Source organism: Equus caballus, chromosome 1 (assembly GCF_041296265.1).
Source record: "Equus caballus isolate H_3958 breed thoroughbred chromosome 1, TB-T2T, whole genome shotgun sequence".
Classification (NCBI taxonomy): domain Eukaryota; kingdom Metazoa; phylum Chordata; class Mammalia; order Perissodactyla; family Equidae; genus Equus; species Equus caballus.
Window position 1 is genome coordinate 13,879,207 of NC_091684.1, and position 27,938 is coordinate 13,907,144.

The window sequence follows — 27,938 nt, forward strand, 5'->3', positions numbered from 1 at the left end:
CTTTCTGTGATGAACAGCCAAGACCCAGACTCCGAGGGGCTCATGGGGCTCTCTGGGGCTTCTCACGGCTGGAGGAGATGAGGAAGCAGTGACACTGTGTTGGGAAGCAGCCCAGCGTCGTCTGTAAGGCCCACAATCCCGTTACGACAGACACACGCAACCACACTGCCATCTCCTTAACTTTGGGCAGTGATCTCTCACACCAATCTGGGGGTGACCCTGGGGATGGCCGGTTACTCTGCCAGGCCAGGAAGACACTGCAAGGGATGGGAGTTGTCTTTGCAAGCAGAGGAAGAGGTGGGGCTACTGCTGCGTCCAGAAGGAAAGGAAGGAGCCTGCTGCTTCTCCAGCTGGGGTCCCTGCTGATTCAGTCCATCAGCCACACTGGTTCCCTGAATGTCCATTCTGTGCCCAGGTCATGAGCTCCACCCTAAGGACCTCATAGACCAACTCACTTGGCCAATGGCAGGAGTTCAAGGCTGGTGGGGACTGTGGGCAGCCCAGTGTGTTGCAGCCTTTCAGCCCCCAGGAGGGAGAACTCAGAGAGGTGGCCTCATCAGACACAGGTGGCTACATGACTCAGGTGAGGTTTGACCAAGGCGCACAGGATGAAGGGGGTTTGGCTGGACAATGAGGAAGACTCTTGCTTCCTTCCTTCGACTTCTGGCATTTGCACACTGGGAAGTATTTTGAGAAGATCAGGGCTCTGAAAGAATCAGTGTTTTCCTATGGCAAAATTGACACTTCTGGACAAATTTAAGATGGCAGGATTGCCTTTGAGGACCCCAAACAGACAGCAGGCTTATAGAGATCACCAACCGTGTGAGGGGCCATGAGGCCAAGAAGCACTCTGAGCAAACCCTCTTCACGGGGTTCCAGCCCTTTCCTGTGGTGCCCCTGCTGCCCTGGCCACCCTAGGTCACACTGTGTCACGTTCCCTGGGTCAGCAAAGTGAAGAAACACAGCCCTTGAGAAATAGCCACAACTCTTCAAGAAGGGAAAAGCAGATGGGGCTTAAAGGATCTTGACCCATATTTCCGTTGCTGTTCAAGGCTTCGGAGAAATCAGGATGAAGGATTTTTAGGGGTCAGGAAGCGAGAGAGGACATTTTTAAACACTGGCAGAATTTAGCTAGGGGCCCTGAGAGCTGGGCAACTTTAATGAGAAAGAAAGGAAAATACACAAACAACCCTGACCCAGACCTTGACTCTTTACGTCAAAAGCAGAAAAGGATAATTAACGAAACAAAATGTGCCTGGACGGGGCCAGTCGGGCTCTGTCAATTCGATAATCCCTGGTCATGACCTATGGCCCCAAGTGTGTGATGGGAGATGACACTGTTTACACAGGCTGCGAACTGGCTGTTGGAACCCAGAGAAGCAGGATTTTCCTGGCGAGGGGTTTGAATCCAGCCAACTCTGCTCTGGGTCAGCCACGTGCAGGTAATTCTTGCGAGGAGCTCTGGTGCGAAGGGGCTGGGGTGCGGAACGCTCACAGTGGGAGTGTTCTTCATTCTTTGCGTGTGAGAGGCAAGGGCACGCCAAGCCAAGTTTCCATCTTCCAGAACACCCTCCCATTCCACAGCTTCCAAATCGGCTGCACTCTAAAATCGTGTTGGAAATATCCTGGCCTTGGAAGATTTTTCTCCAGTGAAGATTTCATTCCACAGGGCTTGGGAGTGAAGGAGGGGCAGAAATCTCCTAAGATCCAGGGAGTTCAGCCAACCCCCCCATGATGTCATTTCTCTGCCCAGGGCCCACGAACGGGGAGGGCCTGTCAGGCCACACGATGGGTTGGCGGAGCACAGGCACCCCAGAGACCAATGTTGCTGCCCACCCGGAGCGGAACTTGGGTAGGGACAGGGTGGGGCTGTCCTCAGGAAGCCTGCACCTTTCTCTGTCTCCAGCCACTCTAAAGACAGGGGTTCTGGACAGGAAATACTATACACACACAGGATCGGGGGTCGGAGGCAGAGCCGGCTCCACCAGCATCAAAGGAACGTGCAATTTTCTGACCTGGAAGGTCATGAAAAAGGAAAAGGGACCCAGATGAGCCTGCTCTGAGGAGCCCCAGCTGGCACATCAGCCTCAAGGATGTCAGGAGGAACCGAAAAGAAATCAGCCTTCGGGCAAAGAGAATTTGTTTTCCAGGAAAGGTTGGGGGAGGAACAGAAGTATGTCTATTTGAAGGACAACTACCCAGTTGTTAAAAACACTGCACAGAGAGACCGCGACATGAGAACTTGCTAACGACACAGCGCAAAGTGGAAGTAGATGCCTAGGTTCGGGGCCAGTAGCTGGACAGAAGCCAGGAGGGAGTGGCCAGCGAGCAGGTCCTTCAGACGTCAGCCCACCTGCCCTCCCAGACTTGCTCTTTCGTGCAGCCGCTGGGAAGCTGATCTGGGGGGATTTTTGTCTTTGGTTAACTTTTGAAAAGACGACATGGTGGAGGAGAAAGATCACAGGCTCTGGAATCAGAGAGACTGGGTTCTGTCTCAGCTCCAAGCTTTCTTGGTTGTTCTTTTTCTTTCATTGTGGTAAAATATATGTAACCTAAAAATTGCCATTTAAACCATTTTTAGGTGGACAATTGAGTGGCATTAATTACATCCATAATGTCAAACCACAACCACCATCTTTTTCCAAAATTTTTTCATCACCCCAAACAGAAATTCTGTACCCAGTAACTCCACATTCCCTCCTCCCACAGCCCCAGTAAACTCTAATCTACTTTCTGTCTTGATGGGTTGGCCTATTCTAGATAGTCGATACAAGTGGAATAATCATACGACATGTGGCCTTTTCTGTTCGGCTTCTTTCACTTAGCACAATGTTTTCAAGTTTCATCCATTGCTGTAGCATGTGTCAGAACTCCATGCCTATTTATGGCTATAAATAGCAATATTCCATTGTGTGGATATACCACATTCTGTTTATCCATTCACCTGTGGATGGACACATGGGTTGTTTCTACTTTTTGGCTATTGTAAATCAAAGTTGGCGTGGACGTTTGCGTCCCAGTGTCTGAGTCCCTGTTTTCAATTCTCCCAGCTTTCACTCTCAGTAGCTAAAGACCCCTGCCCAAAGTAAAAAGGGGACAACTGTGTCTACTACACAGGGCTGCCATGAAGATGGCATGAAATAGAGGTGTAAAGCGTATAGCATACAGTAGGTGCTAAATTAACATTACTTTGCCCACCTCCCCCATTAAAACCCAGCCTTAGTAAAAGAGCGAGAGCGTTAATGACTCAGTGCCACCTCTTCAGGGGCATCTCCACCTAAAGAGCACAGATGCTCAAATGGTGGAACCACAGCCTCAGTGGCCTTCTCTGCTTTGCTCGGACACAACCAACGGCTCAGCATTTAGACGCGTACTGGTCCAAGGAATGAGAGCCTCGGAGGGATGCAGGTCCTGGTGCAGACCAGCCACAGCGGGGACTGGAAAACAAGGTCAGGAAGCACTGCTTTCGGTGCCCTCTCGCCATGCTTCTAGCACAGGGCTATGGAGCCCAGTGAGGAACGTTCCAGTCTCCTCTTCCAAACCATGTGACCCTGGAGGGTCCAGCCCCTCTTTGGGCCTCAGTTCCCTCATCTAGGAAATGAGGAGTTTGGCTTAGCTCGGTGGTTTTAAAACTGGGTTCCATGGAGTCATAAGCGTTCTTCTCGGAGCCAGGGCCTGGGGGGGGTGGGGGGGGGGTGTCTGGCTCCCAGGCTGCTTAACCACAGCAGATCTTTGCGTCTCTGCATACTGGAAACTGCAGCTAACGCTGTCTGCAAGGCCCTGCACGGGGTGGCCCCTGAGATTCCCTGGGGCGCCACGGCCCCCTCTAGGTGGTGTCCTCCTTCCCTTGGGGTGAACTGGAGGAACGGTCCCTGAGATGTGCTCTTGGATCCTTTCCTAATGTACCTGGAATTCTAGAGTCCCGGGCCTTGACTCAGAGGCGGCTGGGGCAGCAGGGGCCCTCCATGGGGAGCGATGCAGCTGCTAGACACCGGGGCGCATGTGAAATGGCCCAGGAGCCCTCACTCCTGTCCAAACAGCACCACAGCTCCCTGGTGAGTGCTCCTGAGTCATTAATAATCCCTCAGTTAAGAGGAGACATGAGAAGTAGCGAGCCAGGTTGGGTTATTTTAGGAGAGCAGGTTGGGGTAGGGTCAAGGGCAGAGAGTGAAGTCTCGGCTTCCCCCACCCCAGCTGTGTGACCCCAGCTGTGTGACCTTGAGCAAGTTACTTAACCTCTCTGTGTCTTCATCTCCTCATCTTTAAAATGGAGAAAATAATCCATTGGGTAGATGTGCAGATTAAGTGAGTTATTTAAAGCCCTCGGAACAGTGTTGGCACACAGTAAGAGCTGGGACTACAGATTGTATCATTATTATAGGCGGTGAGAGTGGAGGGGGCCTCCCAGACAGCCTCCAAGCCAACCGCCTCACTCTAGCCATGGGAAGCCGAGGCCCGAGGAGGAGGCATCTGTCTGTGCAGGGAGTGAGAATGATGAGGATCAAGGCTGCCCCAGGGAGAGGAGCCCAAGGCGTCCTGCCCTACACACCGATCTATATCATCCACCGGGAAGCATAGGACGTCCTGACCTGATCCGATCTGATTCATACCCAAAGTTATAGGATCACCAGATAACCAGACCCCACCTGCACTGATACCATTTTAACGACTTTTTACATGATCTTTCCTTTGTCTTATAAAGAAATAACTCACATACCTATGCCTTATAAATTTAGCCCTGCCCTCAACTCATTACAGCCCTTCCCTGCCCATGGGTCCTGTCCCTACGCTACTCTCTGAATAAAGGAGCACTACTACCAGACCTTGAGAGTCCAAGAAACCTTTCTTTCGACTCCTCAGCTTGCCAAGCCTGCATCAAGAAGAGGGCAGGCCTGGGTTCAGTTCCCTGCTCTGGCCCTAGCTAGGTGTTCTTGGGCAATTACTTAACCTCTCTGAGGCCCCATTTCTTCTCCTCTCAGTTAGCTATTCTGAGGATGGAGTAAAACATGGAGCGTGAAGCTCCAGGCACACAGTAGTTGCTCAATAAATGCTAGCTCCCTTCTGTCTTGCCCCAGGATAGCGAGTAAGCACAGATGTGGGTTTATTTGTTTTGAATTCCTGTCTCTGCTGCTCCCAAAAATGGAAGAGAAAAGAGGCCCAGCCCCTGCCCTCACCTCTGCTTCTTGAGAAAACTCCAGGAAGTTCCTTTCTCAAGTTTTCTTTTCAATCCTCTCCTGCCTTGAGTCCTTTCGCAGTGCTGTGGCAGGAAGTGGGAAGAGCCAGGATGCATGGCCCCGCTGCCCAGCCAGCCCAGCCAGGCCCTGCTCAGGAGGAGCTCAAGCAAAGATGGACTCCAAGCTCACCAGATTCATGGATGACAGGACAGAGATGCTGTTCCAGGCGCTGGGAGACAGCTGAGGCCCAAGCAATCTCAGCAGAGATGAAAGGCTGGGTCCTGAGCGAGTGGCTGGATGGGCAGGCACATGGAAGGGAGGGATCTGCCCAGGCCACCCAGAGCCTGGGCCGCCCTGGAGACCAAGGGCTCGCTAGATGGTTAGGTGGACTCCACGCCAGCTCCCTCAAGGCCACAGACCCCAAGAAGAGAGACCTGGGAAGGGACTTGACTCCCAGTCCACTGTCTCTGCTGCAGGTCACGCTGTCTCTCCCAACAACGGCCAGTACTTATAAAACGCCTCACAGCTGGGAAGTAGGTAGTCAGCCCAGCATTTTCCAAAAATGATAAGACAGTGTTAGGAAGTGCAGGGCCACACTTAAGATCGAATCACTCGATGAAAAAGGTATTCCCTTTTCAATTCTCCTTCAAGCTTCCCATCATCAAAAAGAGAGTCTCGGTGTGGCGCTATCACCTTGCTAACACATCTCGAATACTCGCTAATCTCCCTTCAAAACAAACAGAAAGGAGGCTCAGGGCCTTAGGGAGGCAAAAGAACATCTAGCTGCGATTTGATGTCAATTTTCCCAGTTACTTTTTTGTACGACAAATCAATACTGGTTTTCCAGGCATGTTCCCGATACGAAGTCTACTTTTAAAATTCATTTTATTTTCAGTTAAAAGATGAGTTGATTTAAAGAAAAATGTTATATAAATCACTGCAAGTGTGGTATGCAGATAGAGCAAAACGGCAAAGGTGCTTTGAGAATGACCAACGGTCAGGAGCCCGTTATGTGCCATTGTTATCATCCCCATACTCGGATGGGGGAATTGAGGCTCCAAGGATGCCCAGCAGGAAAGTGGCAGAACTGGGGTCCCATGTGATCCTAAGGACAAAGATTGAAGCTGCTGATTGCCTCAGAGGCAGAGGAATTGTCCCCTGCTGAGAAGCCAGCCTGCCTGGGCTAGCTCAGAACCCTGTGCTGCTGCCTGGGTGGGGAACAGGAGGCGCCACTGAAGTGAGCAGGGGGCCAGAGAAAGAGGAACTTGGAGTAATTATTATTTCCTTTCATTCAAGCTCTTTACTTTTTAACAGGTGGATGTTTTCCGGAGAGCCAAACAAGTCCTAGGAATAGATTTCTTTTGTGCAGGAACTCAGGCTGATGGGTAATTTCCCCTTAACAAGAACAAACTTCCCTGCCTTCTTTACCCTATCATTGTTCATACGAACAAAGAGGCATGCGTCTGTGGAAGGCCCAGAGAAAAATATCCCGCCACGGGCCTCCAGCAAGAAACGCTCTCCAAGAGCGGCCTGCCCTGGGGCATTCCCAGCAACCCACAGAGGATGCCAAGCCCATTCATGGCAGAGGTCTGCTCCCACCCACTTGTCCACTTCATTGTCAGAGGAAACCCACGCACGCCCTTTCCGCTGGTCTAAGCTTCCCCTGGGCTCCACTGATACTCCCTAGTAAAACCACATTGAACCTGGGTACCACGTGCCAGGCCTAGTGACTGGGGTGGAGCAGTTCAAAGATGGAGACCTGGCACAGATGCTCATGAGCCCAATTAAAATGAACCACGGCAAGATGTTCTACAAACCACACCACCAAGCAGAACACTCAGAGGCTCCCCCTAAGCCCTGCCTCCACTCTTCTAAACCAGCCTCTTCCCTTTCCAAACCTCGGTTGCCTGACCTGTAACATGGGGACACTAATACGCATCTTGGGGAGTTGCTGGGAAGATTCAAGAGCAGGTCTGTAAGATGCCATAGCCGTGCTGGACACAGGGCCCACAGAAGGGCTGGAACATTTGCGAAGGACCAGGCCTGGCCCTGCTCTTTGCAACAGGCAATGGGGCTTTGGTTCTCTAGAGGAAGACAGATTCATGGACCTAATATGCACTACGATTTGTTTACTTTGTCCCCATATACGCCTTTTTCCCAAAAACCCAGAGTGTTTCTTATAAGGAGAGATAAGACAAAGTGAAAACAAGTCATTTAAAAACCAGTAACAGGGGCTGGCCCCGTGGCCGAGTGGTTAAGTTCGCGCGCTCCGCTGTGGGCGGCCGAGGGCTTCATTGGTTCGGATCCTGGGCGCAGACATGGCACTGCTCATCAAACCACGCTGAGGCAGCGTCCCAGATGCCACAACTAGAAGGACCCACAACGAAGAATATACAACTATGTACCGGGGGGCTTTGGGGAGAAAAAGGGAAAAAAATAAAATCTTAAAAAAAAAAAGACAAGTAACAAAAATGAATTTGAATTTACCAAAATGAAAAACCTTCAGGCTTCAAAGGACACCATTTAGAAAGTAAAAACACAAGCCACAGAATTGGAGAAAATATTTGCAAATAGTATATCTGATAAGGGACTTGTATCTAGAATCTACACAGAACTCTTTAGGATCCAGCGTTAAGAAGATAAACAACCCAATTTAAAAATGGGCAAAAGATCTGAATAGATATCTTTCCAAAGAAGATATCCAAATGACCAATAAGCACATGAAAAGATGCTCGACATCATTAGTCATTAGGGAAATATAACCAAAACCACAATGAGATATACCACTTCATGCCCACTAGAAAAATAAAATTGAAAAGACAGAAAATGCCAAGTGTTGGTGAGGAAGTAGAGAGGTTAGAACCTTCACATGCTGCTGGGGGGAATGTAAAATGGTGCAGCCGCTTCAAAAATGGTCTGGCTAGTCCTCAAATGGTTAAATGTCGAGTTACCGTATGACCCAGTAATTTCACTCCTAGGTATACACCCAAGCGAAATGAAAAACATACGTCCACACAAAAACTTGTACATGAACATTCATAGCAGCGTTATTCATAATAGCCAAAAAGTGGAAACAACCCAAGCGTCCACAAATTGTTGAGAAGATATATAAAACATGGTTTATCCATACGATGGAATATTATTCAGCGATGAAAAGGAATAAAATACTGATACAGCTGCAACATGGATGAATCTTGAAAACACATGCTAAGTGAAAGAAACCACTCACAAAAGTCCACATATTGTATGATCCTCATTATTTGCAATGTCCAGAATAGGCAAATCCATAGAAACAGAAAGTAGATTAGTGGTTAAGGGGCTGGTGGAAAGGAAAATAGGGAGCGACTGCTCATGGGTCTGGAGTTTCTATTGGGGGTGATAAAACGCCCTGGAATCAGATGGTGTTGATGACTATACAACTCTGTGAATATTTTAAAAACCAGTGAACTGTACAATTTAAAAAGGAGAATTTTAGGACATATGAATTATATCTTTATAAAGCCAGCATTTAAAAAATGAAATCTGTAGCGACAGACAACACATAATACTGTTTTCAGGATGACCTATCATTATTATCATTATTATAATTAACAACATTTCCTGGTCCACCCCAGCTGAAAGCAATCCTGCTCCCAGAACACCTGTCACCTGTATCACTTCTTTTTTTTTTTTTTGGAGGAAGATTAGCCCTGAGCTAACTACTGCCAGTCCTCTTTTTTGCTGAGGAAGACTGGCCCTGAGCTAACATCTGTGCCCATCCTCGTCTACTTTATATGTGGGACGCCTACTACAGCATGGCATTCCAGGCGGTGCCATGTCCGCACCCAGGATCTGAACTGGCGACCCCCGGGCCGCTGAGAAGCAGAACGTGCGGACTTAACCGCTGCGCCACTGGGCCAGCCCCACCTGTATCACTTCTGATCTGCAGGTGCCTGGAAGGTGAGCTGCCCAGATCGCTACAGAGCCCGGCACACATGTCTAACTGGACCAGGGGGCCTCTGGGCAGCTTCTCTGAGCTGACAAGCAGGAGAATATCCACAGGACAAGCCACATACATGGCTGTCTCAGAGACGAGCTTGCCATACAATGTTTTCAGTTTGGGGGTCAGGGACTGCGATGTAGGGAGGAGGCAACATTCCATCTGCCCCCCTGAACCCCCCCAGACTCCCTCATTGGCCTCTGGAGCTTTAACAAGGCAGTAAAAGCTCGTGTGCCTCCCTCACCCCCCACTTTTCCTTTGGCAGTGGCCATGAGACAACATCTTCAAGCCAGTGTTGCCACACAAGCAGCCAACACCCCTGGTCTTCACCCGGGAGAATTGAAGCCCCGGTTGGATTGTGCATAAGAAAGAAACCTCTGTTGTGTGAAGCCCCTGAGATTTTGGGGTTGTTTGTTGTGGCAGCTCGTATTAATCATCCTGACTAATGCATTGCCTTTTAATGAGTCCAGCCTCTCTGGCAAGCTCTCTGCGGCTGGGGGCCCTCTGGACCCCTCCTCGGCCTCTCACAACTCCACAGCTGGAGTTCGTGTCTGAATGATTTCCTCATTCAACAGCCTGATTTCGAAAGCACAGACAAGGGAGGGGAAAGCCAGACGACAGCCACTGCTGAGCGAGAGTCTAATGTACCAGTTTCTGCTGGTATTTCTGACCCTTACCACTACCCACCCACGTGACAGGTGAGCAAGCTGGGGCACCAAGAGGAGAAGAAACTTTTCCAAGGCCACGCAGCTGAAAGGGGCCAAGTGTGGCTTGGAACCCAGGTCTACCTGGGTTCTACAACTCGCCTTCTCACGGCACTCTGCTGCCTGTCTGTTAGATCTCCAACAGCTTTCAGCCCATTCCAAAGCCCACCCCGGGCCGGTGTCCTCTGATGGGCCCCCAGAGCAGAGCTGGCCATGTATGGGCCACTGATGCGGGATTCTGGGCAGCGTCCCAGGAGTGGACTTGGCCTCTGGGGGTGGAAGCCTTCAGGCCGGGGTTTGAAATAGGCTCCGGGCACAAGCTTTAACTTTAAGCAGGGACTTTCCAGCCAGACTCCCAGCAAACATACCATGTCAGACACGACGGGACACAAGCCAGCCAAGCGTCGGCTCCCCAGAAAGAGACACGAGGCAGGAGAGATGAGGGGCCCACGAAAGGAAGCTTCCCAGGGCTTCCTCATTGTCTCATTCAAACCAACTCATGATGATTGGGAGCCATGTGTCCAGCACTGTGCTGGGGCAGGGAACACAGAGAGCAGATGCCATCGTCTCTGCCCAATGAGCTAACAACCCTGCCACCTACAGCAATGACCCTCATCCTAAAGGCTCTGTCTTTCGCGGGGGCCCTCTACCCACTCTGTGACTCAAGATGAAAACGAGGAAGTCACTTGGGACTCCTCCTGCCCGCTCTCCTTCACTTCGCACACCTGGCTGTCCCCTGAGAGCTTCCTCCTAACATTTCCCAGGGCCCCTGTACCTCTCATCCCCATGGCCGCGGCTGCCCCCGTGTGCGTCCCCATCGCCACCATGGCTCTTGTGGCAGCTCCCTGGATGCTCTTGCTTCCAGGCCTTCCCCCTCCCCATTCTCCTCCGTGTGGTCAGAGGGATCATCCTAAACCACAAACGGCATTCAGAGCCCTAACGGCTCCCCACTGCCGTGAGGATGACGTCGAACTCCCCAGCGTGGTTTCCAGGCCCTGCTGCCCACAAGGTCCCAGTTGCCCCCTCTTTCCACTCCCACAAAACTGACCACCCCACACCCTTCCCCACCTCTGGACCAACACTTCTCACCCTCGAAACCACTGACATTTTGGGCCAGACAGTTCTCGTTGTGGGGGCCGTTCCGTGCATCATACGATGTCCAGTGGCATCCCTGGTCCCTACCATGAGATGCCAGTAGCATATCCTCCCAGTTGTGTCAATCAAAAACCTCTCCAGGCACTGTCAAATGTCTCCCAGGGAGCAAAACATCCCTGGGTGAGAACCACTGCTCTATACCTTTGCCCATGAGAGGCCCTTCTCCTTTCCTTTCATTTGTACCTGGCTTCCTCCTCCTCACCACATTAAAATTGGATTCAGCCGCCTCACCTCCCAGCAGCCTCCCTGGCTCACCCAGACTGGTCTAGGGGCAGCTTCTTAGGACCGTCCCCGGCCCCCACCCCCCCCCCCACTGCTCCCATCACCCTGCATTCGACTGATCTGTTGATGTGCTGTCATCCCCTCTGAGAGGCGGGCTCCTCAGAACCCCTCACCGGGGCACAGAAGCACTCACCACACAGACCCAAGAAGCACAACAGGCCAGTGAGCTCAGAAACCGTCCAGGTAGGAGCGATGGCCCCTGACCAGAGGTAGGAGTGGTCTGTGTAGCCAGTGGCATTGGGCTGAGCAGGGACACAGAAGGGAGCAAGAGGAGTAGGGGGCAGCACCTGCCAGGTGAAGGGACTTGCTGGGAACAGCCTGAACAAAGGCAATGAGGTGTGGACGTCAAGATGAAACTGGGAAATGGCGTGGCTGGAGCCCATTGTGGGGGCTGTGCAAGAGGAAATGGGAGAAAGGATGCTGGAGCAGGAGGAAGCCAGGTTGTGAAGACTCTTGGATGTGTTCTGCAGCCCAAGATGTATTCAGCAGGAGGTGAAATTAAAAAAAAAAAAAGGTTTTATAGTCAAATAAGTTTGGGAGATGCTTTCTTAGCAGTTAAACAGGTTTCTTTATTGCAAGACTTGTGAGCCTTTAATATGCTCACACGCCGGGTGAATGTTTACAAGGGGGAGACGTGGCATGCAGCACTGCCCCCACGAAGTTGACCACAGAGGTGTTTTTTTCACAGAGCTTCTCAAATGATCCACATCTACAGTCTACCCGCTGGAAAATGCTGCTAGGAGCTGAGACACTTGAGCTGCATCTTGAGGACGGGCCTCAAGGTAAGGGCGATCTGGGTTTGGGGACAATGTCTGGGGGTTGTTCTAAGTTCTCAGGGCCAATGCTGGGGCCTCAGCCACTAGCTCGGCTGCTGTCCTGGCCTCTCGTTCCCCAGCACCTGGGGCATCTGCAGCACTGACAAGGAAAACAGGTTTCTGAGAGTGACTACAGGAAGGCCTGGGAAGGCAGTGAAAATTTATTGTAGGAAAACAGTTGGCCCACGGGACGCTTTGACCACCTCCCCCAGGCCCCTGGGCCATAACATATGGTGTGGTTTAAATTTTAAAAATTGAGGAGTACTTAAGGAAAAAATGTTGGCAGGCTCTGAGGCACTTGTAAAACCGTATGAGCTGATGGGGAGTGTGGGCCCCATCCCTCCGGGAGCTGGAGGCAGTGCTGAGCAGGGCTGGGGAGGTCTGCAGGGCCCAGCCAGGGGTCTGCTAGCAGAGGCTTCTGGACAAGGTCGGCTGGGGGGAGAGAGGAAAGCAGCCCCACGCAGCAGCCCTTGGATAGGCCAAAAGAGCCAGCAAGGCCAGGCACAGGAACCACTTCATCCTCACTGCACATCACAGCCAGGTTGGCAGATGCACCAGGGTGGGGGCAGCGGGAGGGCAGCAAGGGGACAGGGAAGGGGGGAGACGATAGTGCCCCACAGGGGAAAGACCAAGGGCTCCAGGATCATCCCAACCAGGGCTTGATCCCAGCAGTGGGACCTGGGACAGTGACAGCCCCTCCTGAGTCTCCCCTTCTTCATCCGGAGGATGAAGCCAATAGAACCACATCACGTGGGGAGAGTAAGGACTAAGTGGAGTGGCGCCTGTACACAGTGGGTCCTCAATGCATATTAGTTTTCATTATTTGGGGGGAACCCAAGTAGGTAGGCAGCTCCAAGGGGGTGCAAATGGAGAGCTCGATGGGCAAAGCTGAGCCACAGTGAAACGGCCTTTACTGAGGGCAGCTGAGGATTCTATTAGCTGTGCTGTCTTACCAAGTTACTCCCCTCTCTGGGCCCTGGCAGCCGTCTGTAAACAAGGCCATCTACCTCTCACGTCATGGAGGCTGGAACCGTCACTGATAACGCCAAGGAGGCGCCTGGCACACCCCTGTTCTTATCGCCTCCAGGGAACCAATCCCCCAGCATGGTCCCTCCTCTGAGCTCAGGGTGCCTGTCCATGCCCCCGGTGTTCACTCTGTTTCAAGTGGTGGCCAGATTGAAAATGATCCGCCCACAGGCTCAACAACATGTCATCAGCTGCAACTGTGGGTGAACTGGGACCCTGCTCAGACGTCTCCTCCTTGACCACTTTCAACCTCAGAACCTTCACAGATGCCAGTGAGGTCTGTTATCTGGAATAAAGCCTGGCAGCGCTGCCCACTGGCCCCACAGATAGAGCGGGCAACACCTTGTACAGAGCAAGCCAGCCCTGTTCAGCAGCTGGAGGTATATTATGAGCATCGACCCTTTCATTTCTGAAATGTGCAAAAGCACCGGGAGTGTTTGCCCTTCGCATAAAGAGAAGCATATGATTACGATGGAAGTGGAGGTAGAGAAACGCAAAGGGAAGCAGGGAGAGGATGACAACCGGGGTGGTGGCTCAGCAGGAGTAATGACACAGGAGACACCTCTGGGTGTGAGGCTGGGCTGGCCCCCAGAGAGATGCCCAGTGGCCGCCTGCTGGAGAGAAGCACACCTACTCCTGAACAAGGGCTCATCCGGGGGGTGGTGGAGCCCCACACACTCAAGGCCCGTGGGACCTCCATAACATCTGAGCGGGTGAGGCAGGACCAGAGCTGCCGAGCACCCCCTGCGACCTTTGCTGAGAAGAACATCAAGGTGAGGTTTACTCACCTCAAGGGACTTCTATGTCAGGTAGACAAAACTTATGAAAATACAGAGACTCTCTCTGTGCCGCGGACAGGAGAGGGCCTGATTTTAAACAAAGGAGCCACAGCGGCTTTAAGCCTCTCGTGTCACCCTGGACGCCTTCACTAGGGGGCTGCAGGCCTTCAGCAGCCCACCTGACGCTGGAGGAGCTGCTGTGTGGGACCTGGATTCCTTCTGTCCATAATCCTACCTCTGTCGCCTGAGTGGAAGTCGGCCTGTGCGGCTGCAGCGTCCATGTCTAATTGCATTCAGCTTTAGTCAATCATGAACGGACACGAGCCATGGGGATTAGCGTCCCCGAGGTGGCAGGCGGTGGGAGTCTTTTGAATTAAGCTAAATGAGAATCAACTGATTGATTAATAATCTTAGGTGGGTCAGGGGCTGCCTTTCTTCAGGGGCTGAAGGTCACATCCTGGGAGTCTCTACATCTCATTGGCAATACCTCTCTCCCTGACTGGAAGCATCTCTCACCTTCTGTTTCTCATTGTTTGGTTCTTGTCTTGTGAATCACTTGTCATTCCCTCAGTGTGGGCTTGGAGAGGACGGACTCTGTGACTGTCCAGTTTGCAGGGACACTCTGAGATTATCTGGTCAAGCCTCACCCATTTTACAGCAAAGAACACTGAGGCCCGGAGAGAGGAAGACCAAGGTCACATGGTAAGCTAGGGGTGGGGCCGGTTCCTGACCTGCCTGCCTGTGTGTTGCCTCCTCCTGCCACATTGTGCGTGGATGGACTGATGGCTAGGACCCCACCACACAGGCTGTGCTGACCTCAGTCCACCAGCAGCCTGGGACATGTGGGGCACGCTTCCTGGGGGAATAGTGCCCACAGTGTCTAGGTCCTGGGTGAGGACGAAGACACCGCTGGCCCACAGGGATGTAGGACACGCCCAAAGCTGTTTGCATGTGGGTCTCATCTGAGGCTCTTGAGGCCTCCAGGAGTTGGGTCTGGCAGGGATGGCCACTTTTAAGAAAGGGAAACTGAAGCCCACTGAGGGAACATGACTTGATTGCATGGGTAGAACAGCTGGGAGAAGAACCCCAGTCTCTCAGGCCAGGCTCTTGGAACTGGATGGAGAACACATTTATCTGTTATGTGGGGCATAAGAAGACACAGGTTCCAGGGAAGCAATACCTCCAGAACCCCGGGGTGGCACTGCCCCTATTCCTTCAGCCATAGGGGGTGCTCCTGAGGTGAGGTCAGCATAGCCCCTCACCCTTCAGATACTCCAGAACATAATTCAGAGTACTCTGCACTCTGTTACGAATTCAGTTGACGTTGCTTCTGCCACATAGCTTCAGCCAACCCCTTTCCGTCCTGATCACCCCCAGATCCTTCCCCTCCACACTGACCTCTCAGAACCACCCCAGCTGTGCCCCTTTCTTCTGGGCACCCTTGACCCCTGCCTCTGCCATAAATGCTTGGGTGTAGGCAATGGGCAGCATGAAGGCCCCCAGAGGGGCCTGGGCCCCCAAGAAGTAGGTCTCCTCACCCCAGGCCTGGACCACCCACGTTGGCCCTGCCAGGCTTATGCACCCTCTGGTGCAAGATGAGAATTCTGGATCTCCAGAGACCAATGGCAGCCACCAGCTGGGCACCCACGTGGCCTGGCACAGACTTGGGGCCCATATTCCTGGATTCGGCCTCCCATTCCTCCTGCTGTGGGGTTGGACAGCCTCTTACCTTTGGGGTGAGGTACTTGGTCATAATTTCCTTCCCTTTTTCTCCCAGTTTTTCATCTGGAGTAACTTCATATTCTGCCTAAAACAGAAGAAGGAAAAGAACAATAGATTTGCTCATGAGCTTCTCATAGTTCCAGAGCCTTAGAGGCCCCTGGAGAAGACACCTCAGAGGTCACCTGACCAGTCCCCTCCTCCCACAGGGCAAGAAGCTAAGGCCCAGAGAGGGGAGAAGACCTGGCCAAGGAGCCCGAACGTCCCGTCCACCCTCCTCTGCACCATCCGTGGACATGTGCTTAGAACAGTGGCTTCCTCCCGGACCGCACATTAGAATCATGGGGAGCACACACTGGTGCTTGGGCCCCACCCCACACCAACTGAGGCAGATCTGCTGGCCACGAGGGCCAGGCGCTTGGACAGCTGGGGTCGAGAACCACTGACTTAGACAAATCAAAGGAAGCCAGTGGAAAATAATGAGCCACCAAACTGGAAGTCCCCACTCGCCCCAGAGGCTGCCTTAGGTCACCAGACCTTACAAGCTGCATGCCCTTGGACAACTTTCTTAACCTCTATAAAATGCAGACGGAAGAAGCACAATTGTACAGCTAGAACGTGATAAAGCTCTGAGCCCAGAGCCAGGCACATAAAACAGTCAATTAACAGTTGCCATAATTGTCACCACTGTCATTATTACACCTCACAAGAGAAAACAATAATATGGACACCTTACCTTTTGCAGCTTTTTGCTTTACAAAGTGAACATACAGAGATCTCAGATGCTCTTGTCTGAACCTCAAAAGAGCTCAGGGAGTGACAGGGGAGGGAGGGGCTACCACTGTAGGCCTTCATCTGCAGATGGTCCAGCAGAGCGGCCCAGGGTCACTCAGGGGAGGTGGCAGGGCTGCAACTTGAACCTCCAAGTGCAGAGCTCTTTCTCAACACCAAGGAATTGAGGACTCCAGATGGCCGGCCAAGCTAGGGACCCAGCTCTGGAGCAGCGAGGCCTCCCAAAGACGGACCCTTTCATTTTCCTTGACCCAGAGGGGCTCCTTCACTCACATCTGATGCATTTGCCAAGTGGATGAAAAGGCCTCCAGCAAATGAGAAGCCTGGGTAAGCCTGCCTTTCTCATTTAGACAAGGGAACTAATTGCCAATTGTTTATGACCGTTTCAAAATCCACCACCCAAGGATTTGTCAGCCTCAGTCCAAAAGTACAGCTATTTCTAAAGAGACAGAGGAAATGACATCAGCACAGACAGACTGAAGATCCCTCTCCAGCCATCTCACTGCGGAGTCAGACGCCCCAGCCCTCCCGGCCCAGTTCAAGGCAACCTCTCAAACCCAGTGTCTAGGGCACAATTAACCCCAGGCCAGCCCAGAAGACCCTCCTGGAAAAAGGAGAAGCGTGGGCTGCGCTTGGAACGCCCACAGAGGTGGCCAGGCACGTGTGCCTCCAAAGTGAGTGAGTTTCCTTGTATTACTATTTCTCTTCTGATGGAGAATCAAGATTCAATGATTTTCTCCAAGGAAGAAACATTAACACTATGATTGTTTGGATCCCAAGGCTATGGGATAGTGGTTCTGGAAGGATTCCAACACCCTCACTTTACAGAGCTGGATACTGAGGCTCAGAGAAGCAAAGTACTGGCACAAGGTCACACAGCTGGTTGAAGCAGAGCCAGGACAGGCGCATAGGCCTCCTGACTTCCACTGGGCCACCTGCCTCACAGCCTTTCTCCCCAGAGGCCAACGACTCCTCACCCTCAAGTGGCCTGGTGGCACTGATCATTTCTTGATGATTTGATTTGATTGATGCTTTCTTGAGACCCTTTAAAGAGAGAAGGTGGCTTCTTCTTCTTGAGTTTCTCCTCTTATTTCCTCCCTCTGTGCTCTCCAGTAATCCCCCCAACCTCACACACAGGCATGCACGCACACCCACGCACAGAATGGAGTAGACTATAGGCTCATCCTACAAGGTAGCTATTATTCTTCCCAATTTACAGAGGACGAAACTGAGGCTCAGAGAGGCCAAGTAACCAGTTCAAATACAACAGAGCTAGCAAGTGACAGGCCAGGAGCTGTGTCTCTAAAGGGGCTGAGAGCCTTAAGGCACAACTGACCACCCTTGTTCTAGGTTGGGGAGAGAGGCGCCGGGTGCCCTGCTCCCCTGGAAACCCCGCCCAGTGGTCTGGCACCATGGGAATTTACCCAGAATGCTTTGCAAGGCCCAGGCCCTGGGCAAATGGCCGACCAACTTTGGGGTAACTCAATCCATGCAGAACCCTGGATTTGCACTGTCCCAAAATATATCCGTGAAGGAGGCTCTTTTAACCAAATGGAGGCCTAAGGCTCACTAATCAGCCTCAATAACCAGCTGAAAATATTATTGCTTTGGGTACTAAAACCCACGTTAAAAAAATAACATCACTTTCAGGTCAGCTGCCTCCCAGCAGAGGCCCGGCTGGGCGGCTGGGCGCCACGGTTCCACAGGGAGGCAGCCAGGAGCACACGGGGACAGGCATCCCCGGGCTGGATCAAAAGGCCTTTCTTTGAGAGTCCATGTCAGGTCACCACCACTTGAAGCGCATTTGTGTTGGGAGGCAGAAAACCAACAGAAGGCTTCCAGTTGGGCTTTCCACACTGATTAGGTCACCTGGAGTGACAGGCCATGTCTCCGCAGGGACCCCCAAGAGGGTCTCCTGGGGGACACATCCTGAGAGGCCACCTACAGAGAGAAGGCACCATGGCAGCCCAGTGGGGCAGGCAGAGCTCAGGCCAATCACACTGCCCGAGGCGGGGGACCACCTGGGAGCCCACTGCTACGAGAAAACCCTTGCCCAGGTAGTGGGCAAAAGCTGCTGAAATCAGCTTGAATCAGAAAATTTAAGCAGCAAATAAGAGGTTGGGCCAGCAGCCTAGAGTTTTGCAATTGGAGTTGGCTCGGGAAATGGCAGCCAGACAATGACTTCAATGAAGAGAGAAGTCAACCACATGCAAGGATGCCCCCGTGACCTCCCTCTGTAAGAGAGTCCCCTCCCAGCAGAGAGGGTGGGGGGCCTTATCCCCTCCCCCAGCAGAGGGGACACACAGCATCCTCTCCACTGCAATGCCCGCTTGAAACCTTCTCCCGCCCAGAGCTCAACCCTAACAGCCAGAGAGCCGAAGGGCACTGAGGCCAATCCCCTCGGAGTGCCTTTCTCCTCCCCAGATACACCGAAGGTGCCAGCCGAGGGAGCCCCCACTTAAGGAGCCTCTTCTCTGCACTGTGATTTATGCCAAACACAGGAACGGCCGCGGGAGGAGACGCTGCGCCAACACAAAGAGCAGAATACTACACTGAGTCTAAGGCAAAAATAATTATTTATGTACCTGTGTCTGCCAAAAAGCATAAACATCTGTGTACATTTTAGTTTATAAACCTAATATTTCATCTCTTGGCCTGCTCTAATTGCATCATCAGTCTCAGAAAATACATCCTCTCTCTTCAAACACATTTCCCTCTGATGATTTTTACAAACACGAAGAGTGCAAGCCGGTCAAGGGGACCCACCACGTTTTCAAAGCAGCCGGCACCGGTTTGAAGAGCAGGGAGTCTGAGCTGACTTCCTCTCAGCCTCTGACTAACTTTAGATGTCACCTCCTTCTCCCGGGAGACCTTCTCCTGCCCCGACAAGAAGATGAAGTCAGAGATGCTATGAGGTCTTGCCACCTCCGGATTCTGTAATTACCGATGTGGTCAGCTTTTCCAGAGTCCTCGCGGCAGGGACAAGTGACGTGCCTGGCTGGCAGTGATGCTCACCACAGCCCTTTCTGGAGAAACACCCAGCTCCACCCACACTGGCCTCGGCATTTTGCCTGTGCTGACTCTGCAGGCTGGGGGGCCCCCACCTACCCCTCCGGAGCCATCCTGCCCCCTGCTGCAGGGCAGGCGAGAGTGATGGGGGGGGGTAGCTGTCTGCTGGCTCCCTCTCTGTCTGGGCACCACAGGTGCCTGCACCCTCTTCTGAAGATCCAGCTATCAGTCCTCTCCCTTGTCCCCTCAGGTCTAGAGGTGGCAAAGGCTCAGACCTATAGCATCAGCAGGTAGCACTATGTCAATAGCCCTCCATTAAACTCTCCTTCATTCCCACGTGGGCGGGCCACCCAATCCCTGCCAGGACCCTGACTGAGACGCTGAACAATGCTTCGGATGGGTGGACACTCACCTTGCACCCTCCCTGCTCCCCAGCTAGAATGAAGAAGCCCTGCAGAAGGCAGTGTCCTCCAGGGGCCCCAAGATCAGATGGGCCTGGTCAGCCCCAAAGCCTGTGCCCACCTGGGCAGACGGACTGTTCTCTGATCTCTGGCTGCCATCTGAGGAGCCCTCTTGGGCCTGGGTCAGGAGGGGATTCACTGGCACCCTGTGGGACAACAGATGGGACAGGACCAGAGAAAGAAGGGAAGGAAGGGCAGATCCCTGGCCGAGTTGGGATATAGATGAGAGTGATAGGAGTGACCCCAGCCCTTACTGACAGCACCACAGCCACCAGCTTGTGAAAAGTGTCCTGGCTGGGGCAAACACTGAAAAGAACAAAGGGGGAAAGGGGTGCTGCCCCCTCTCTCAGGTGGAGGTGATCAGCTTACCAGTAGCTGTCAGAGTCCCATAGCCATGCCGTCACCTCCTGTCTGCCCATCACTCTTCTCCTGAGAGTCTCAGCCCTGAGTGGATCTCCCCCACCCCCACCGCCACCCCTGCACTGCCTCGTTGCTTCTCCTCTTTCCCCACTCCCAGAATTCTCTCTCTGTCCTCTCTCCCCACCAAGGCTCATAAGGCCACCAGGCAAAGGTCTTCGACTCTCCATTACTCTTTTGCTCTAAGTGAAAAGAATCCCAACCTAACCTAGCTCAAGCAAAACTGTACCCTCTTGGCTCCTGAAATCCAAGAATGCATTGAACAACCAAACTGTGGGAAGAATGGAATAGCCAGGCCCAAAGCACCAGGAACCAGGGATGTGAGCACTTCTGGAACACACTCTTATCCGTGAGTGTGTGTGCGCGCCTCATCTTCAGTGCCGACTGGCTTGCTTCAGAAGTAGGAAACATGGCAGTCAATGGCTCCCAGGTTTTTTATTTTAAGCCTTCTCTACCAGAGAAGGACTTCCCCTAAAGTCTAGAAATCCCGGAGAAAGGATTCATTGGCCTCCATTGGCTCACAGGCTCACCCTTACTCCAATCAACTATGATTTGGGGGTGACATCATTAAGAACATGGTAGCTTCTAGGAGAGCCACGTTGTTTTGGAGTATGGGTGGGGTCCCCAGGAGACTGGACAATCCCATAGACATCCACTATATGAACATATTTTGTAAGTAGTACTTTTTCAAGATGACCCTGCTCCCAGGGTCTGGCATCACCAACTGCTCTGGGGGTCTCTATGTCCATCTGAAGAATGAGTACCACGCTCCACCTTCCCTCTTTGGGAAGATCACAGCAGTGATAGAAAGACAAAGAGAAATACTGGGCATGACTCATAGATAAGAGAAGCAGAATACTTAGTTTCCCTGGTGAGGCATCATTTCACAACAAAATTTCAGGATAACCAGGCATATCTAAAGCCGGGTCATAGCCCTCTAATTTCAAGTGATTTTCTATAGTTCTGGGCTAATGAATGGCTTAGAGTGCCTCTTAGCATTTCCTGACGTGAGATTTCATTTGTTGTAACCTCATATTTGTAGTCATCAGTCTCCAAGATGCCTTCAATAATCCTAGTCTCCTGATGGTCACGCCCTTGAGAAGTCTCTGTCCATAGTGAGGAGCGTTAACCTATGTAACCAGGAGGATATTAGGGGAACGACATTATGGGACCTCCGAGACTAGGTTATAAAAGACATTGAAGCTTCTAAATACTCTTTGGATCACTCACTCTGGGGAAAGCCACCCATGTTATGAGGACACGTAAGTAGTCCTATGGAGAGGTTCACATGGAAAACAATCGAGGCCTCTGGCCAACAGCCAGCACCAACCTGCCAGCCACGTATGTAAGTTTGGAAACAGACCCTCCAGCCATGGTCAAGCCTTCAGATGACTGCAGCCTCAGCCAACATCTTGACATAACCTTTTGAGAGAAATTGAACCAGTAGCACCTAGGTAAACCATTCCCAAATTCTTGACCCACAAAAACTACGAAATAATAAATGTTTATTGTTGTTTCAAGCTGCTCAGTTTTGAGGTAATTTCTGACACAGCAATGGATAATGAATACTTAATAGGTATCCAAGTATCATTTCATTAAAAATTCTTCCTTATTTATTTATTTTTTTTTCGATTTATCATTTAACAAGGAAGCAAGCTCCACGAGGGCAGGAACTTACTTCTGCTCACCGTGTAGTCTCCAACTGCTAGAACAGAGTGTGACGCGTTGGAGACATCCAATAAATATGTGCTGAGTGAATCTGGCTGAGTATCTGCCAAACCCCCAACCCCAAAGAGAAGAGACCTGAAAATTTTAAGTTGCACCCAAATGTGGGGACAGGAGGGTTTCAAATGATCTGGCGTGCCATCAAAGTTCCAGAAAACAGGTTAGAGAAGCAGTGCATGAATCTTTAAGGAGTCCATGACGAGACCCTCTTGGCCCCGGGGAGGTTGACACTAGCCTAGAACCCCTTCTGATCCCCTGACCAGCTGGGCAAACTCTCTTCACCCTCCAGAAGCCAAATCTAGTCACAGCCTTGACTCCATTTCTCTGTGAGAGGGCTGCACAGGAGTCTTTCTCTGGCTCCCAGAAGCATTGTGATGAATGATGCACAAACCATTCTGCTGCCCCCAGGATCATCCAGGCCCCACTTTAAAACAGCCACAGTCTTCTACTGGTCTTGAGAAACTCAGACATTAGGACTGAGCAGGAAAGCAGCCTTTCCTGGGGGCTACATCAGAGCCCAGTGAGGACAGGGTATTTTTAATAAACTCCACTTGACAGAAATTCAGCATAGAGGTGGGAACCATGTGGACGGCGCTGGCTGAGCCAGAGAGCACTGGGGCGGTATGCAACACCAGGACACCGCTACCTCCTCCCTCCTCGGAGTTCCAGTCAGGATGGAAGAAAAAATGTATTTCAGACGAGAATTGCGCCAGCCCTGGAAAACTCAATAAAGTCTCCATGCGTAAAAGAGGTGTTCCAAAGGCTGGTCATTTGACGTCAAGGTGGGTGATGAAAAGGCCTCGCTAATTCCCAGGGATGCAGACAAAAACACGAGAGGACGGAGTCAGCCTCTTGCGAGTGGCGGCTTCGTTAAGGCATATGTAAAGAGCGTTTGTTGCGTCAGCACCAGAGCCAGACTTACATTTCCTTTCCAAAAAAAAAGCTCTTGGTACAGGCCCAGCACAAGGGAACGTCTGCACGACCAGAATGAAAATGGGCATCCATTGGATTTTTTTTTTTTTTCTTCTTCTCAAACTGACTATAAGTGTCTAACAAGACATGTGGCTGGAAAATTCCACTAGCTCCTGGGTTTAGCCTTGCCCCGCTCTGCCTCATCAACTCTCTAAACAGGTCCCAAAGCTGCTGATGCTTCACCTTTTCCAAATGGGGAGCAGCCTTGGTCCAGGATTCAGTCTTTTGTCCCCATCTCTCCTCCATCCACACTCATCTCCTTGGTGAGCTCATCCAGCCCATGGCTGTAAATACCAGCTATACATTGACAACTCCGAATTTTCTACTTCCAGCCCAGATCTTTCTCACAAACTCCAGACTTGAACACCCACCTCCCCTCGAACGTCTCCACTTGGATGTCTGATAGTCATCTCGAGCTGAGGGTGCCTAAAATGGAGCTCCTGATCTTCCCCCCTCAAGCCCCCCACAGCCCTACCCTTACTCCATCCTTCCAGTTGCCCATGTCAACCTTTTCAAGTCATCCATAATGCTTCTCTCTCAGCCCCAGGGCATCAGAAAATATTGTTAACTCTGCCTTCAAGACACGCCCCAAATCCAACCACTTCTCACCACTGCCGACTGCTCCCGCGCTGGCTCGAGCCACCATCAGCCCTCACCTGGACGGCTGAGGGAGCCTCCTATCAGAGCTCCCCGCTCCCACCATAGTCCCCCATAGTCTGTTCCCAACACAGGAGCCAGAGGGTCGTTTAAAAGGACCTAAGTCAGACCATGCCGCTGTTCTGCTCAAAACCCTCCACTGGCTCCCCCATTTCACGCAAAGCCAAAGTCAAGGTTCTTTAATGGCACAAGGTCTTGCATGATTGACACCTGTCCTAGATCCCTCTGCCCCTGCTCCCTCCACTCCAGCCACCACACCGTTGCCTGCAGGCCTTTGCACTGGCTGTTCCACTGCCTGAGATGTCTTCCACCACATACTCACCCAGCTAACTCCCTCAACTCCTTCCAAGCCTCAGTCAAACATCACCTTCTCAGAGACATCTCTGCTGAGCGCCCTACTTAATCCTACAACAGTGTCCCCATTTCCACACTCCCAACCTCCCTTCCATGCTCCAGTTTTCTTTTTCAATCCCCCTTATCACCTTCTAACCTTCTGTATCGATACTCAGTTATTATGCTTCTTGATTATGGCCTCTCTCTCCCTGGAGAGAATGTAAACATCATGAGGGCAGAGATCTTGGCCCATTTCATTCAGTGGTTTATCTCAAGGGCCTGCTACTGTGCCTGGCAGAGAGGATTTTTCTTAAACGAATGAAAGACTAAAAGAATGGCCAGGAGCATGATCCCGGGGCTTCTCTTCCTGCTCCAAGTGAAGGCCTTGCCAGGGTCAAGGTGTTCTGTGAACCCAGGAGAAAAGAAAACAAGACCCAGGTCCTGCTAAGGGCTCACAGGCCACATAGGGTTGTGAACACTCCAGGCACTTTGAGGTGGGCTGGGCTGGGGGCTGTGGATACATCTTGGCCAGTAGCCCCCAAGTCTGGTGGCGACAAAGACCCTGACGAGGGGAATCCTTGTGACATGTAGTGGGTCTGCCAGTTCACAAACGAAACAGAAAACCCCATGTTCTCCCAGCCTGGCTATGGGAGTAGGATTGAGAACAGAATCAAGGAGTCTTGGCTTTTCAGATTTCTGGGTCTTGATTTAAGAAAATGCAATCTAGGAGAAGTAGTACATCACTAAACAGGCTTGTGGGGGCGCTGAGGGATTGCTTTGCAAAAGGATTCATGGTAGATCTACTTTCAACAAAGAGCCCACCCCACCGAAGACCCTAGAAAGCCTGATCCAATTTGCCAGAATCCACGTCACCTCAGAGGCAGCATGATGTAGAGGAAAGAGCAGTGGGTTGGGGGCCAGGAGACCTGGGTTCAGGCATAGCTCTGCCACTCACTTCTGGTGTGACCCTGGGCAAGTCACCGCCTCCACTGGGCCCACATCCTGAGCACTGACCATCTGTCAGGTGAGGCGTTGTAGGCTGAGGATTCAGAGATGATGAGCTACATTACATTGTGCTACAAAGAGACTTCTGGTTAGCAGAGGAGACAGGCACCCAAGTAAACCCTAATGACTACATTCACTGGGCATCTGTGACATGCCGGACACTGCTCTGAGCAGTGTGAACTCATCAATGCCTCTACCACCATCAGATACAAGTGTGTCTCCACTTACAGATGAAGACGTGAGGCACAGAGAGGTTAAGCACCTGCCCAAGGTCTCACTGCCAGCTGGTCTGTCTCTGGAGCCTGTGCTCTTAGGCAAGATGCCATTCTGTCAGAACGGCACAGTAATGAGACTCAGGTGCATGTCGGAGCAAGCACCTGGAGCAGAGGGCACAGCAGGGAGAGAGGGCAGTCAGGGAAGCCTTCTGGGAGCAGAAAGCAGGAGAATGAGCAGGTATTCACCAAGCAGAGAGGACATGGGGAGGCACTTCAGGCAGCAAGAGTGAGGGAGCCGGGGCCAAGAGGCTTCAATCAGCCTGGCAAGTCAGAGCCATCACAAGCAGTGATGGGGCCAGAATGCAGGGCTCAAGAAAGACCCAGAGGAACCTCCAAGGATGAAAGGGAGGGCAGGGGCCCATCAGTGGAAGGTCTGGGAAGTCAGCCACAGAACTTCAATTTTATCCTGGTGTCAATGATTCCCAACCCTGGATACACAGTACAGTCCTGGGAGATTTGAAACATGCCAATGTCTGCTACAAACAATGGCCAATCTAGTAATGGGTACCCCTAGTGCCAAACTGTGGTCTCCAAGTAGCATTTCTCAGTAAAAGGAACCAGGGCTCCTTGGAGAAATGACGGACTCCAGGTTTAGGGCAGGAAACATACAAGATGAGCTCAGAACATCATATCACACCAGACAGCAAGGTGGCTGCCAGTGATTAAGGGTCCTCTCATGAGCTCAGAAGCCAATCTGAAGGGCTCCAGTGGCCAATGATGAGACCATGGAGCACCAATAAGGATAATGACTATCATGCATCAAAACACATTCTTTTTTAAATCCACATGTTTGAAACTCTAACTGGTTATTACTATTGGAGGATGCTAGTGAACCAACTGGGTACTTTGAAAACATAAATACAGGAAAAGAGTCAAGCATTTCCCATATGAACTTTACCACTGGGAAACCAAATAGTAATCGAAAGGACGCGGGAAAGTTAGCAAATGAAGAAAGAATGATAGAGTTAGAATGTCACCATGTTGCAACCCCTAATTAATCAACAGATTTAGGTATTGAATGTCAATGGCTACTACCATCTCAAAAAGAAAGACAACCAGATACCATATAGCCCCTGACAGAAGAATATGAAACTACTTATGAAGTCAGTCCCCACCACCCACTAAAATTGAAACTGAATCTGACCAAGTTTCTAGATCCAATGAGCAATTTACAAGAAACACAGAGGAATCTGTCAGATGACACATGGGAGTGAGAGCGTAAATCAGACTATGGGACGCTCTCCTGCATAAACAAGGGGAGATGTTAAAACACACATCTATAAAAAGCATGAGAAAATCAGAAACTTGAATATTGACTAATATTTGAAGATAGTAAAGAATTTTTTTTAGCTGTGATAACGGTACTGTATTTTTTCTTAAAGAGCCCTTATTGTTTAGAGATGCATACTGAAATGTTCAGAGATGAAATAATAAATGTGAGATCTGCTACAAAATGCTACAAGAGGGGGGATGTGGTGGAACAAGATTGGCCGTGAGTTCGCAATTGTTGAAGTGGGGTGAAGTGTGCCTGGGAGTTCATTATAGTATTCTGTCAATTTCTACTTTTTATAGTTCGAAATTTTCCATAATAAAAAGTTATGAAAACAGTAGGCCCCACCTCCAGAGATTCAAACTAATGAGTCTGGGCTTCAGCTCGGGCACTGGTATTTTTTTAAGGCTCCCCTGGTGTTTCGACTGTTCAGCCAAGGTTGAGAATTGTCGTACCACATATGAGATGTGCAAGAACCTGCTCTAAGACCAAGGCAGAGGCTGAGGAGGTGAGGGAACTGCTCTGGGAGAGACCAAGGAGCCAAGCACAGGGTCCTTGATCAGGAGGGGAGTGGGAGAGGACAGAGACAATGGAAGGATTTCAAGGCTTGGGTGGCTGTGAGGTGCTCGTCCCTGGAACAGAGAATACATCAGAGCTGGTAGCTGTGGGGACCTGGGGGAAGGTGCTGGGTTTGTTTTGCACACGTTGACTTTGAGGGGTCCCATGCAACTTCCTATGGAGACCTTCAGTGGGCAGTTTGTCTTGGTCTAGAGATCCACATGGAGACCCTGAAGCAGACACAGAAACTTGGGCCCCAAAGGGCTGTCCCACAAGCCAAGACAGAGGTCGGAATGGCTGCAGCCAATGATGGCATTAGGGCCTGTAGGAAACCACAGCATCTTGGCTCCCTGCCCTGGGAGGGGGAGCCTGGATGACCCCATTCCTTTCATGACTAGTCTCCATTCCTCACCGCCCCACCCCTTGTCCACCTTCCTTTGATAGAAACCCCAAGAGCAGTGAGCCAGGCTGAGGGGCCCTGCCTTCTTGGGCAAGTGCCGAGGGACTCCTGCATCTTCCTACATCCTATCCTAAAAGCCCCTGCAGATCAATCAGCATTTGTTAAACAAATGAACGACCAGTACGTCTGAAGGAAGTCCCCATGGGGTAAGGAAGAGCACGTATGCCAGCAGCCAGTGATGCCAGCAGCTGTCAGCTTGGCTTGAAACAGCCAACACATGGTCATTCCACAAACATCTACTGAATGCCTGTATGCGCCCCATACAGCAGGGGTGAGCCCAGGGTCCTGGCCTCAGGGAGCTTGCATTCTGGCAGAGAAGCAGACAGTAAACAAAGACACACACACAAGCTTTAGAACTTTAGAAAATGGGT

General features: G+C 51.4%; 1 protein-coding gene across 9 annotated transcripts in view; it reads right to left on the bottom strand.

The window, feature by feature from the left end:
- The window catches only part of GRK5 (G protein-coupled receptor kinase 5), a 218,426-nt gene that overhangs the window by 41,325 nt on the left and 149,163 nt on the right, over window positions 1-27,938 (bottom strand). For all 9 annotated transcript variants that reach the window (XM_070259970.1, XM_023638461.2, XM_070259989.1 and 6 more), the window contains one exon: window positions 15,644-15,721. In XM_070259970.1, coding sequence (XP_070116071.1) covers window positions 15,644-15,721 — 78 coding nt within the window. The remainder of the gene's footprint in view (window positions 1-15,643; window positions 15,722-27,938) is intronic.